The 15,945-nt window shown below is 40.1% G+C and overlaps 1 protein-coding gene across 1 annotated transcript; it reads left to right on the forward strand.

Annotated features, from left to right (window-relative positions):
* Positions 1 to 1,012: 1,012 nt before the first annotated feature.
* On the forward strand, positions 1,013 to 15,945 carry LOC143136223 (uncharacterized). The gene is made up of 3 exons (XM_076296817.1): positions 1,013 to 1,072; positions 1,449 to 1,749; positions 15,524 to 15,945. Exons 1-3 carry the CDS (start codon positions 1,030 to 1,032, stop codon positions 15,681 to 15,683), a joined length of 504 nt encoding a protein of 167 aa, XP_076152932.1. The 5' UTR covers positions 1,013 to 1,029; the 3' UTR covers positions 15,684 to 15,945.

Consider the following 15,945-nt stretch of genomic DNA (forward strand, 5'->3'; position numbering starts at 1 on the left):
TTAATGCTTAACAACTGGGGTGGGCTTCAAGAAACGACCACTGTAATTTGGCCTCAATTTCCATACCATGCTTAGAGCCAGTGGATATTTATGAGTAGATGTACTTGAAAACATTGATTTGCCAATTACAACAAAATTAGTAAAAATTAAGATCTATTTATAACTAAGTTACCATTAAGAAACCATTGCATGTTCTAAGTCATGAAAACCCCCATAAGCCACACTAACTTACTTTCGGTGATGTGCTTGCATTGAATGTGCATGCAGCAATTTACCACTTATTTTGGATTTTTTTTACAGGCATTCTACAAATTTAGTTTTCGTGGTACTGTTCATGTGAAAGAATAGATATGCGTTTCCCTTAGCTGCATCTGTGGATCATGACCGATCACCTTGAAAAAAAATAACTGGATTTGCATCAAATTTAAATTCTGCTCCTTTCTTGTTCGCGTTGGTGTGAGTGGGCCACTGAAGTCAGAGTTCTGGGTCAGTCTCAACTTCATTTGCATACTCTATGTTGCTCTGTTTTTTTATGTGCCATGTCTATTTATAGTGAGGTTGCCAGTTTATGCACTAGCACCAGTCAGGACCACACCTGAAAAAGCCAACATAACAAAACAGGCTTCTCTGTGTATGTCTTACCATTTCATACAACACTAAACTGATTCCATGCAGCTACTGATATGGTACTGACACAGCTACACAACAAATTACAAAAACATGAGGTAACTTGTCTGTAAAAAACATTGGCCGTCTTAAGTATATGTAAGGAGTCACATGGAAACATACAGAGACATAATATACAAGGATTCCAAATATATTTTTTTTAAGTACAGTTCTACCTGAGGCTTCAGCAAAGACGTCACATGAATGGTAACTAGCGCAGAAATTAATTTGACAGTGTATGTAAACAATGTACAAATGCAAATGTTACATTGGCTGTTAAAAGAGGCTCCACAGGTCCAGACCATAGGCCAGACCCATACCATTGCTACATTGTGCGCATGCGGAATTTTTTACACAACAAAAATGGCGGCGCCCTGTAGATATGCGACGAGGTCGGCAGCAAAAGGTTTGGAAAAACTTTTTTTGTGTGACAATATGCTTTTAAAATACGTACCGACAAGATGTCTTCGAATACCTTTCCTGCAGGTTTCACCAGACACTTACCAATATTACGATGTCTTTGTGTGCAGTACAATTAGCTCTAGTTGCCTTCGGCTAGTATACCATTAAATTCATGTTGGACAATTTTACAGTAGAACTCCTCACTGTTGGCTAGCTGTAAGGACTTTTAACCCACAGTTTTACTGACTTGATGCTATTTTGTCACACTTATTTCACAATGTTTAAATGTGAAGAGTCCTGTCCGGTGTCCTGTAGCAAACTGAACACCGGACTAGCCTCTTATTTGGACGTAGTTGATTAACATCACTATAATTATACAGGTTTTTATCAAGTCTTGGTTCAGCAATGGACACAGGCCACTGTGCGTCCACCCCTCTCGTGTCTATATTGTCCCCAAGCTGTCTGTCAAAGAAGATGTCTTCACTGGAGTCACACTCCGGCTCTGATCAACACGAATGTGGAACAACAGAGGGCAGGAGTCTCACAGAAAGCAACGGGGCAGAACGAAAACAAGACAGAATCTAAAACAAAACCAGAAGAGGGTGATGAAGAGGACGACGGACCAGAATACATCCCACAGAGAAAGGCCAAAAACCCCATGATTAAAATCGGTTATGCTTGGTAAGTTACACCGCCAGCCGCTTACAACCGCCAACTGTCCTATTGAAGTTCAAAGAAAGTTAGATAGATAGATACTTTATTGATCCTCAAGGGGAAATTCAAGGGTCTCAGTAGCATACAGACATAACACCCAACATGCACAAGTTAAAGGACAATTCCGGTGTGATATTGACCTAAAGTGTATTGAAACATGATACCGAGTGTGAACGTATGTCTCATAGCCCATCTCGGCTTGTCCCCTGCACTCCAAAATCTATCGCTAGTTAGCCGATGCTACCAACTAGAGCCCGACCAATAAAGGATTTTGAAGGCCGATACCGATACAAATTTTGTTGATTTAAAGCAACACCAAAGAACTTTTCATCTGTCGCAAGCACTATTTGTTTATCGAGCACCGGCTTTGCAAATAACAATGTCCACAGACAAGGTAGAATAAGTTGCATGATTTTATGAAAGTACGATGTATTGCGACATCAGATGCAAGTCAAATTTGTAGTTTCTCATGTCTCATTCCATCGAACTACAGATCCGCTACCCGATGCAGCAAACTTACATAGTGCGGTAATAGCCGATAGAGGGCCGCGAAGCGAATGCAGAAAGTGCCGTTCACCCTGTTACGAGTTGATGAACCACTGAAACGATTTTGGAAACATTATTTTAAGGTACAAAAAACTCTTTGGTGTTGCTTTAAAAATCCGAGGGCGTGGGATCCGCGTTGCATTGTGGGACGTGGCGGCCATGTTGATGGCTACGCGAACGTTAAAATAACTCTGACATAACGTTGTTGAATGAAGAGACGTAGCTAGAAGTAGAGTTGAGAAAGAATAGATAGAAAAATAGATAGAAGAAATATGTTAAAATCCCGAAAAGGATCTGGAATAATCCCGAAAAGGATCTGGAATTTACCGGGACGCATTCAATAGAGAAGCCAGGTACCGGTATGTTGACAAAATCAGCATTATTAAGGCTGAGAGGGAGTACATTATGCAGTAGTCATAGGCAGTAGTCTGAGTAGCGGTAAAGGAGGCAATCAACATGGCGGAGTAATTACGTCATGACGCCCACACCCTATTCCGATATATCGGCCGATATTTTTTTTTTTTCAGAAATGCTCAACAAAACATTAGAACTAACAGATTTCCCTAACATTAGTTATTTGTAGTTATTTATGAGTATTGACTAAAATAATATGATAATGCATTTCAAAAACAAACTTGTTTATTTTTAAATAATAACGTTATTGTCACAGTGGAACAGAGGAACATCAAAATATATTAAAGTTCTGATAAATAAAATGTATAAAAATAGAAACTTAAGATATGAAACTTAGTCTTTTGAACAAAAACATAATAGCCTAATAACAACAACAACAACCAAATCAAAGTTACCAGTAATAAAAGACTGAGTAAGCTTCATAAATATAACTTTGAACTATAGACTTAATAATTACAAAAAATAATGATGACATTATTACTATCATCATTTGTATCATTAAACAAGATAAAGGTCACTCTTGTTTGAGTGTGCTTGTGTAATAATTAGTCCCTATTGCCTTATAAGATTATTTCCATCAAGCTACATCAAACCATTTTCAATCATCAGTTGCTGCCTGCCTTCTAAAACCTACTATTTAGTGATCTAAATCCATTATGTAACTCGTTAATGCTGCGGCTGAACGACAGTCTGAAACGCACACTTGGCGTCATTGGATTTCACACACGTGTAAAAGAAAAGCTAATTTTTATGCACAAGCTACGTTTTGCACAAGCTACGTTTGATACTTTTCCCCTATGTCTAAATGTTCACTCCTCGCACGTCTAACTTACATTTTACAATGCAGGGACTGTAACTACAAATATACTAGTTATAAATCATTACTTTATTTAGGCAGAATAAATTCGTTGTGGTTTCCAAGCTCATTAATGTTAACGTTAGCGGTCTTCCACTGATATTCATGGGATTAGCTAGCTTTGTGGTTAGCTAGTCTATGATGAGCCCTAATTTAGCAATGGACAACGTCATAGGCTACTGCAAATTGTAAAACATACGCTTTCAAAATAACAGGCCGGGGAGAGATGATACGTCTCACTGCTATAACTGTCACGCTATTAAAGAAATACATCTTCAGTCACATTGTCAAAAGTTAAAAGGACAGACAGTCAACTACACTGTAACAACGTAACGTAATAGAGCTGCACAGTCCCGCCCACAGCCAAAACGGGGTTAGGTGCCGGATGTAAGATTCCCATTCATTTGTCCCATTGACGTTTGGAAAAATCCGTATCTAAAGAGTTTTACAGCATGTCTTAGGCTAACCAGCTACGGCATAACTCATAAGCATACAACATATAATTTCAAGTGAAAAAACGAAGAGAAAATCTAAAAAAAGTCAAAGGTACAAGACTGTGTACATATTTTCATTTCCGAGCGAAGGAACTACTCATCCCATAAACCACCGGGCCTCACTGAAAAATATATAAGCAGCACGAACCAGCGCGATATCGTTCATTTCCAACCGGCGACAGCAGCGAACCCTTTCCTCCAAACAGTGATTTTTATATAGTGAATGTGCAGTTAATAGCAGTTATTTCAGGAGTAATCGTGTAAATAATAGTGTTTTTATATTTAATTTTATATTTATCATCGTGTATTTTATATCGTGTGTGTGAAAGCGGTTAACGTGAACGGCAGTGCTTCATAACTATGCTGTCATCACTGCTCAGTCGGGTTGATGCATGGTCTGCTCTTGGACCACCATATTCAGTTTATTAATTTGCCGTGAATTATTACACAAAATGTTCATTAAGTGCACGAAGTATTCCTAGGTTAATGATTAATATGAATCATACAGTATGAAGGCTACAGTAGCCTAGCTAATGTTAACTAGCACTGCTAGCAGCATTAACATTACAACCTCCCTGCTTAGCTAGCAGCTAACTCACCACAACTTTGTAGGTCTTGTCCCTCATGCTGCTGACCCTTACAAACAGGGCATGAAATTGGCACCCGCCCACACGCCAAATGCGGGTAACTTTTGTGATTGGCGGGTGAAACTGTCAATCTACCTGCCACGTTGGCGGGTAGCCAATAAGACAACACTGAGCAAGGAGATGCACTGTCGGGATTGCCGTAGGAAATGTACTCTTTACTCCGCTACATTTTCAATTGCCTTTCGTTACGAGAACAAGTTTATTATTGGAGAAAGTAGGCTCTCAAGGGAGAAAAGAGCACCTCTCCCCCGGTACACAACGGCGTGGGAGAAAAGAAACAGGGCTTCAGAAAGCATTGCTACGTTTCCCCGCGATTATAAAAGTGATGGCTGGCCTATGTAGCCTACTACACAGAAGTAGATGTTCTATATAGCTAACAACTCAGTTAACGCAATGACGTCCTGCTAGTTGCTGCATCTTCTGGTGAGGCTGCCAGAGTGCCAACGAGACTAGAGGTATGGCATGACACGGAAACTTCCACATATATTCATTTCTGGCCAACATCGTTCAACAGTCACATTGGACAAGGAAAGTAGGCCTACAACTTAATTTACAAGCAAAGCAAATGCACTGGAAATCGAGCATACAAGTTAGAAAAAGCCTAGCATTCATTTATGTAGCCTCAATGTTGCAGGACATGACATGAGACGGTCGGCTGAGAAAACAGATAGCCTGCTCTGTCGCTTTACCCGAGTGGATATGCCTAGGCTATTATAGGCTAAATATAGGTCTACCCATAATATAGCCATTGTTTTTAGGTTACATTGTCTGTATGGTGAAGTTATAACCAGACTTCTAGCAATGCAAAGCAGAAGAATCAGCTGCAATGTATTGGAAGACTGATTTTCAATCCATAGCCACGTAATGTTTATTATGGCTATGACAAAGTATATTAAATAAAATATATTTGAATTGGGCTTTTAAAATATGTTTGACTATATGATTAGTCTCCAGAGGAGGAGAAAAGCAAATAGGCATAAAGGATACTTTTGTATCCCTTTAAAGGTCCATCAAAAATATAAAAATGTAGGCCTACAAAAAAGTAACTTGTTAGGCCTACTTGAGTAATTTATTAACAAAGTACTTTTTTACTTTTACTTGAATACTGTAATGTGTATTCTGTACAAGTTCAAGAACCATTCTTATGCATTTTCTGAGCCGTTCACCTTTATTTTGGGCACAAAATAATTTTGGCTGGTAAAAAACCACTGTGGCAGGTGGATTTCAAAATTCACCTGCCACAGTGGCTGGTGGCCAAAAAAGTTAACTTCAGGCCCTGCTTACAAAACCCACAAACTGACTCTCGGACACACAACAGTCAATAATGTGACCCGATTTAAAGTGGCTTTCACCCCTTTGGACACTCACTAAAACATAATATTCATACCTGTGTTGCAGCATGTAGGCTAATGTTAGCTGCATTATGTAATGACATACAATGTCGGAAATGCTAAAGGTTAGCCTGTCGGCTACCTGAAAAGTTTGAGTGTTTAAACTAACATTTACAGTGGTCTATTTGATAGTGTATTGGCCCTGACTAAGTTCGTGTGATGTATAAACCCCAATCCTTGTTGATACAAGTACCAATATTCGTCAAGAAAGTTTTTAATCACATTAAGATTTTCGCCATAGGCAGTAAAAAACTCCTCCATCTTTGTCAATATTTTTCCGCTGAGAAAGTTTCAAACTATGACCCTAACGCCCTTTCCACCAATCAGAGGCATCATTGTGGGATTGTTCAGGATTGTGGGTAATGAAGTACTTTTCCAAGAGATGGCGAATAAAAGGCATTTATCTCAAAACAAGGTTAGTGCCCCACGAACTCTTGGTGTCTATAGGAGCATATACAATCGCTTAGTACAACCGTAGCTGGTTTTAAGTCTACCACGTGCAGTTAAGTTTTTATGGCTTACACTGCAATTGTCAATGGAGAAATTGCATTGACTTTTTACATCCGGCATCGGCTGTGGGCGGGACTGTGCAGCTCTATTACTAGCTAATTCCGCTTCACTCTCGGCTTATTTAACAGCAGCAAAACTGGACATTGTTTTCACGAATTTTGTCATGCTTATTTGAGTTAAGAGAACTGATGGGGATGTTCTTTTAATTGTTATTTCAAGCAATGTATGTCTCGTGACCAAATCACCATGAACACACTTCACTGATGATCTCTCTCGACGGTGTAGAGTGCCCTCTGGTGGACAAACTATACAACGCCAACACTCATGATATGGTTGAAGGGTGTTTCGTCCGTTTTTATTTAATTTTTTAAATATTTATTTATCGGCCATTATAAATGCCGATACCGATAGTTTGGAAAATGCCTAATATCGGCCCGCCGATAAATCGGTCGGGCTCTACTACCAACAGCTTTTTCAATTGTGGTGCTTCGGCATCTGGCTAGCCATGCAAATAAATCACTGTTTTACACCATTTATGAGGCTCAATGTATCTCCACACTTCATTGGTAGACTTCCGAGGGCCCTGACATTTAAAACGAGACATTGAGAACTTTGAAAAAGCACTGGTAGTTTACTTACAAGACTATTTATACAGACAGTATCTTCACGAAGTTTAGCGTTTGCAGCCATCTTGAATTTAGTCACGATAAGTCGAGCGACGAGTAAGAATGAACAGGTATGAAAAGGGATCAGATTCCAAAAATAATTCAGTGGAAATGCATGGATTCCATTTTCTACTAGTAGCAGCAACTGCAGCAAGGGGTGTCAGCCGTGGCCTACTGGTTAGCACTTCGGCCCTTTAACCGGAGGGTTGCCGGTTCGAACCCCGACCAGTAGGCACGGCTGAAGTGCCCTTGAGCAAGGCACCTAACCCCTCACTGCTCCCCGAGAGCCGCTGTTGATGCAGGCAGCTCACTGCGCCGGAATTAGTGTGTGCTTCACCTCACTGTGTGTACACTGTGTGCAGTGTTTGTTTCACTAATTCACGGATTGGGTTAAATGCAGAGACCAAATTTCCCTCACGAGTATTATATACTTATACTATACTTAAAATTGCAACATAATGAATAGTGAGGGAAAGTAATCTCATCGCCATCTAGTGGTTGCGTTTAGCGGAGTGGATGGGATTTTTTTTTTAGAAAAGATTTATCTCGGTGCACATTGGGATCTTAATTTAATGCCTTCCTTATGTTAGGCACTGGGGTCACCTCTATTGCTTCAAGTGGTCATACCTTATTTTTAGGAACAGTTGAATTGTTTTGAGTTTTTGTCGTAACACGGTGATAACGAACTACAGCTGCATGTGATGTCACAGGTTTGGTCGCTTAATCTCTAAAGCCTATGGCAGCGGTTCCCAAACTTTTTTCCCCGCGGACCACCTTCTACATCCTGACTTGGCTCGCGTACCCCCACCATCCAACACATAAAAAAGTAACTCATTCTATTGACGCATTCCAGGCATCGTTGTTTAATTAGCCGTCCTACATGATAACATAATCAAAATGTGCAACTGGTCTATGAGCTCTCACGTTACAAAAAACAGTGGAGAACCACATTAGAATGGTTAGGTAGCATCTCACTGCAGACCACGCACTGTGGCTTTGGGCAGTCTGTCTCCCAATCCATCATACTTTCGCTGATATGATAATGATAAGGGATCAGATTCCAAAAATTATTCTGTGGAAATGCATGGATTACAGTTTCTTCCAGTAGCAGCAACTGGAATCTATGCATTTCCATGGAATTATTTTTGGAATCTGATCCCTTATCATACCTGTTCATTCTTACTCGTCGCTCGACTTATCGTGACTAAATTCAAGATGGCTGCAAACGCTAAACTTCGAGAAGATACTGTCTGTATAAATCGTCTTGTAAGTAAACTACCAGTGCTTTTTCAAAGTTCTCAATGTCTCGTTTTAAATGTCAGGGCCCTTGGAAGTCTACCAATGAAGTGTGGAGATACATTGAGCCTCGTAAATGGTGTAAAACAGTGATTTATTTGCATGGCTATGCCGATGCCGAGGCACCACCATTGACCGCCTTGTTGGTAGCATCGGCTAACTAGCGCCAGATTTCGGAGTGCAGGGGACAAGCCGAGATGGGCTATGAGACATACGTTCACACTCGGTATCATGTTTCAAAACACTTTAGGTCAAAATCACACCGGAATTCTCCTTTAACTCCTTTCCGCCATTGCCCTTTTCATCTCGCGTACCCCCTAGTGGCAGCTCGCGTACCACAGTTTGGGAATCCCTGGCCTATGGTACGGTCCCGCGTCTGCGTCCCGCGCACGCGGCACTGGTGAGCGCATGACGAGAATTGCGTCATTTTTAAGGCATGCGTCGCGTCTTTGGGTCGACCGAAATTTAAGACCGCGCGTCAAAGTGACGCGTAGCCTGCGCATGTGAAAAACGGAACTGCTGTAAACACTCCCCTCCAGTAGGTGGACCACAAAGAAGAACAACACTTACACCTAGAAACAAACCTAAACAGAAGAAGACTTGTTTGGTTACCATAACGATGATGGAGCAGAGTGCCTGTCCTCAGCTTGCCTGGCTTTGAGTTACGTGAGACATCACGACATGGAGTCAACTTCGACCAATGTAAAGCCACAATCCACAGATACATTCTTTAACATTATATTTAACGGTTACTTTACCATCTATGGTGTAGAACCCAAAGTATTTCAAGACACCACATTTTAGATGAGTTGGGGACGTAATTATCTGTCTGCTGGACCGTGGTAAAATTGGTTTTATATTGGACGTTGGATATTCGACACATTCGAAAAATCTATTTAGCACTGACTACGAGGGTCGAATTTGTGTCAAACCAACTTTAATGTGTTTAAACAAGGCCTGCCTATATTACACAAAGCTTCTTTTGTCCAAAAACCCATGTTTTGATTTTATGAATTTTTTAGGCTGATAAAAGATTTCAATCTATTATGCGGCTTCACCTTTTGACTTACCCATACTAAAACACATCTCCTGAACTCGGCTTACTGCCCTTTCTAGTACACAAAGCTTCTTTTTCCCTAAAACCTACTCTTTGATTTTATACAATTTTTAATGTTAAATGTTTCAAATCTATTATGCAGCTTGCCCTTTTGACCTACCCATGTCAAAACACATCTGGTGAACTCGGATTACTGCTCTATGTAGTACACAAAGCTTCTTTTTCCCAAAAATCCATTCTTTGATTTTATAAATATTTTCTAATGTAAAAAAAAATGCTTTAAATGCTATAAATCTATTATGTGCCTTTACCTTTTGACCTACCCATGTCAAAACACATCTGCTGCACTCGGCTAACTGCCCTACATAGTACACAAAGCTTCTTTTTTTCAAAAACGCACTCTTTGATTTTATATTAATTTTTCACTATTCAAAAATGCTGTGATGTGATGGGCCAGCTTATCAAACTTCCCAGCAGACAGGCGAACGTACTCGTGGTGCTTTTTCCTTCATCAGCTCTTCCTTCGTTCAGTGCTCGCACATCCCACGTTCTTTTCTTCAGGCGTTTTAGGCTTCTTTGGTGGTTGTGTCTTACTTTCAGGCTCGACGTACCGCCCCCAGTTGGTGGGGCAGAGTATCACAGTTAATCCGTAGTGCGCAGGCGCTAACCTTAACGATTTAATGCGCATTCAGGAGTATGCTTCACGTCCACGACAAAAATTACGCACGTCTTGGACACGCGCAAATGTGACGCACGACCATACCAGAGCCTTTAACTGATCAATTAGGGGTTTGCACGGACGTCACGTTCTGGCCGGTAACCATGGTAAACCAGCACGCGCGGCCATATTGGCGATACTCCGTGAATGAAGTACAATGGAGTATTATGCACTTTGGATATCTTACGTGATTGTAGCCGTGTCTAAACAACAGAAAAGCTCATCAAAATGCGTCTAAGATGCAAAGGCATATAGGGCAGGACTTGGACCACAAGAAAATGCGTGATATTTCGAGAAATTACGGTTTATTGGCAGCGCAGATACATATGAGTTGGGTGAGGGAGACGAAGTACCAAGTTCAACCACAAGCGCCCCCTTCAAGCGCATAACTTCTGACATTATTCTCCTTTCTCCCTTGTTTTTTAATAACTTTTGGAAGTCGATACCTACACCAGATGTTTTTCTCAGTCGGACCTATTGGTACAACCTAAAACACGGCAATAATTAACCATTTTCCTTGACGATGTTTGGGATTTACTTCAGTGCCTAATGCTTTCTATTGAGGCGAGTATCTCCAATATGGCGACGTCCAGATCTGATGACACGCCGTGCAAACCCCTAATACGTCAATTTGCTTAACTGGCTTAACATATTTTTGTAATAACGGAACGTGATGTAAACCGCGTGGTGATAACCTTTATGTCTGAATAACTGGTGTTGTGCTTCTACTCACATGAAGAGCTGGCAGTGTTAAGTGTTAAGTGTCAATGCTAACCAGGCTAATAAACAAACCATGCTACCGTGAGTAACGTCGAAGGGTAAAGTCACGTAACTTCTTTTGTAGTTCGTTTATGCAACAAAAGGAGCAATTTCGATTTTTTTAAATAAGGCAAAATAGGGTCTGACATTTTCACAGTTAGAAGATTATTACTGTATAGACACTGACAAATATTTTTGGTGGATAACATCGCTGATTTGGCTTCACAATATATTTTTTTAAATAGGTCTATGGGACTTAAAGGAACCATATGTAAGATTGTGGCCAAAACTGGTACTGCAATCACTTTCAAAATACTGAAGAGCGGTGTATCCCCTCCCCCTCCCCCCTGACTCGAGGTTGCCAACCCTGATGGCGAAACACTACTGACTTCATGATTAGTAGATACAGCGGGGAAAATAAGTATTGAACACATCAACATTTTTTTCAGTAAGTATACTTCCAATGAGGCTATTTGCATGAAATTTTCACCAGACATTAGTATTAACTCAGATAATCCACCCATATAAAAACATCCAAACATTAAAGTCCATAGGTAGAGTTATGTGCAATAAAGTGGAATGACACAGGAAAAAAGTATTGAACACGCCTGCAGAAATTTCTTAAATACTTTGTGGAAAAGCCTTTATTCGTAATGACAGCTTTAAGGCATTTCCTGTATGATGAAACTAATCAGTCACAGTATTCTGGTGTGAGTTTGGCCCATTCTTTTAAACAGATAGTCCTTTAATATTGAAGATTTCAGGGGTCCCTGTTGTGAATCCTGATCTTTAGTTAACTTCCAAAACTGTTCAATTGAATTGAAGTCAGGGCCTTGATTTCCTTTCTCTGAAACCAATTGAGAGTTTCCTTTGCTGAATGGTTTGGATCATTGTCCTGCTGGAAGGTCTAGCCATGTCTCATCCTCATCATCCTGGTGGATGTAAAAATTCTCCCAGAACAAAATGACTCCATTCATCATTCCTTCAACTGTATGAAGTCTGCTAGTACCATGAGATGAAAAACAGCCCACACCATGATGCCACCACCTCCAAACCTCACTGTTGGTAGGGTATTTTTGGGGTGATGCACAGTGCCATTTCTCCTCCAAATATGGTGTGTAGTATGACATCCGAAAAGTTACATTTTTAACCACAATACATTCTCTCAGTATTTCATAGGATTGTTCAAATGTTGGGTAGCAAACTTTCAACGAGCTTTGACATGTTTTTCTTCAGCAATAGAGTCATGCGGGATGAGCGTGCATAGAGGCCATGGCGGTGGAGTGCATTACCTATGATTTTCTCTGTAACAATTGTACCTGCTGCCTCCAAATCTTTCTGGAGCTTTCTCAGAGTGGTCCTTGGCTCTTGGGCTACTGTTCTGACTATCCTTCTGACTTCCTGGTCAGAAATCTTGCAAGGAGATCCTGTGCATGGCCAGTTGATGATGTAGTGATGTTCCTTCCACTTGCAAATAATGGCTCCAATACTGCTTGCTGGATGATTCTGAAGTTTTGAAGTGCATCTGTAACCAGTTCCATTACTATGTTTTGCAACAATAAGGTTGCAAAGATCTTGAGAAGGCTCTTTGCTTTTACCCATCATGAAATGTTTCTTGTGAGACACCTTGCTAACAAAAAAACTTTTTATAGCCCACCAGTATGTACTAACCCATCTTATATCAATTTGTACAGATAGGAGGGATAATTTCTCTAACTACTTATAGATTCCAGTTTGTTCCTTGCCATTCTTTGCGTTTGTGTACTGCTTTTTCTTAGCGTGTTCAATACCTTTTCCCTGTGCCATTCCACTTTTTTACTCATAACACTACTTTTAGACATTAATGTTTGGATTTTTATATATGTGTGGATTACCTAAGTTAATACTAATGTTCGGTGAAAATTTCATGCGAATAGCCTCACTGGAAGAATACTTACTGAAAAAAATGTTGACGTGTTCAATACTTATTTTCCCCGCTGTAGGTGGAGGGTGGCGCATCAGGCCAAAACACAACATGACATGACAAAACACAACATCAACATCAGTTGAGGGCTGCAACTTCACTTTTTAAATGACAATATCCCAGCCGTACTACTGTTGTCAGTGATATAAGTATTTGAAATGAACATGATTTCTTAATGTCTAGTGACATATCAGGGCCATTTTATGATTAATTGAAATATTTTTCTTACATACGGTTCCTTTAACATTGGAGCTGCTCTTCGATAGGAACGCAACCACTTGGGGCGCTGGTTTTCACTTTCCCTCCCTATGTAGCCTTAGTAATTTGCCCACACTTGTGATCAGAATATTGAGATTCAGGAAGATGATCCAGTGCAAGATCACCCAATAACCAGTGCAACACCCAACACCCACATCATACAGTAGGCTAGGTACAGTAGGCTAGGAGATGTTACAGGCAGATCAGCATAGTTGATCTGTTGACTGTTTGCAGATTTATGGCATTTCTCGTAAGCAGAGAAAAGCTGTTGCTCTCAAACACTGCCCATTTATTTTTTAAAAATAAACTTTTTAAAAGTACGTCTCTTGAACCAAACATGAAAACACTGAACAAGTGATGTCTCCTCCTATGTTTTCATGGTCAAGGATTGCAATTTTACCATATACACAGGGTGCGATTTGTAGGGGGGTGGGGGGTGGTGAGGATTTCCCCACCTCTGGTTTTCCTATCCCTACCTCTGCTAAATTATTTTTATCGTCGGGGGGGAAAACATTTATCCCCCTCTGCCCCTCATATTGATTAATGCTACTTCATATAAGTAAAGCGCTGCAACGTGAGAACAGTCTAGTAGGCTAGCCTACATAATAATCTGACATCAGAAACGCTACGTCACCGTCAGCACTGATGCTGCTGACACAGTGGCTGCGTGATAACTTAATTTGGCCTTGATCGTGCTTGACATTTCAGAATGTCAAGTGTGTAATCTAGGTTCAATGGAAAAGTTAGCTGGACAAATGAAAGAAAACGAGAAGGATTCAGTGAAGCATAATAATGTTTTAGAACCTTCAAAATTAGAAAACTGATGCAACTGAGATGGAGGACAACTGCACGTAGAGTAGAACGTAGGCCTATTGTCCGAAGGAACTTACATTAAATGATGAGATATTTGCTGAATGTCACAAAAAGTGTTACAGAAATTGCTTGGCATCGCTAATTCAATGGCTCTCTACCGAAACACCTGTAGTTTGCGGAGGACGGACGAGAAGCATTTTGATAAATTGCGTTTGATAAAAGCGTTTGATAAATCAGCCAGTAGACAAATAACTTTTATAAATAATCTGTACTGCAAAAACGAATGTTGGGTGGGTATTTAAACTATCTAGCGGGTGTTTTAACAGCTGCAAGAAATAAAAGCTTCATGGTCTTTATGTTCTGGTTCGTAAATTATTTTCATAAAACTTCAAGTTGCCCTATAACTTTACTCTCCAAACTCTTCACTGCACTGTAGGCAATTAACTGACAGTATGATAGGCTATTTGTTTTCTGTAAGCTACAATAAACACATTTATTTTTTCAACTTTTGCAATATTACGCACTTGGCTACTGAACGCAAATCAGCAGGAGAGAGAATGCACGTAGCCTACGCAGCGTGTAGCGCAATGTGTAGGCTATTTGGTTACCAACTAACACTGTTATCCAATTCACTAACTTAAGACTTCAGTGCCATCATAATAAAACGTTTTTTTACACAACAAATACAGAAAGGATGGAGGCAGCAGAAGTAGAGAAGTCATTTCAGATGGGGCAAGAACAAGGTGAATTTGTATGCTTGTCAAAACGTCCTACCCTGCATTAGAGGAGCTGATCATCATACCAAGCACACTCGCTGTTTAAAGTCATACACCACGGTAAACTAAAACTAAAATGTTACAAAGGTGGCAAAAATAATACAGGGTATTATTAGCCATGACATTACTAGGCTATGAATCGTTCGTTAAATTATTATTTTTTTTTTGGGGGGGGGGGGGGTTACGACCCTTATTGTACTTATTCAAAATCCCCCCCCCCCTGGTTTTTACACAAATCGCACCCTGCATATACAACATCATTAACACCTTATGACATGAATACGTTATTCACCGTTCTAGCTGTTTGTATCTTGTTGTGTAGTATAATTCAGACAGGAAATATTAGAATTCCCATGACAGGCAAATTTTTTAATTTTTCAATAATAGCGTCACCTATATTATTTGATTGAGGGAACCCATTCAACAATCAGGGGTGAATAACAGTTTTGGGTCAGACCTTACTTTGCCAGGACTATATGAATTATCACAAGATCTTCATGATCCTGTAGGACAGGATGTAATTTTGAACAAATGAAGACTGGGGTATTGAATCATATTTTCTCACGCTGCTCTTTCAGGATGATTGGGTTGCCCACAGGAATCATTGGCTTCATCCTTGCCAAAAGAGAAGTAGACAAGAACCGACAAAAGCAGCTACGGATCCGGCAAAGAATGAAGAAAGCCAACGAAGGAGAATATGATAGTGACAGATACAGGACCATTTCAAAAATGGACTGAAGAACCCCATCTAATGGAATTGCCTAATGTGTACCAAAGTGGGGACCACTTTGAAATTGCCCACCGTGGAACTGATTTAATCTTAAAAAAGAAAACAAAAACACACGCATACACAACAGAAATCACAGAAATACTGCAGGATTTCAAATGAATCACAAATGTGTTCACTTTTCCTTTGAGTGTATGGTCTCTCAGATTATGTGTATATGGCTGTGATAAATATATGTTTATGTATATAATGAAATTAACTATTTGAGGTGTG

This window comes from Alosa pseudoharengus, unplaced genomic scaffold (genome assembly GCF_046254945.1).
Source record: "Alosa pseudoharengus isolate Yale_2024_CS ecotype anadromous, Long Island Sound unplaced genomic scaffold, YU_APseudo_1.1 YU_APseudo_1.1_scf_20, whole genome shotgun sequence".
NCBI lineage: Eukaryota > Metazoa > Chordata > Actinopteri > Clupeiformes > Clupeidae > Alosa > Alosa pseudoharengus.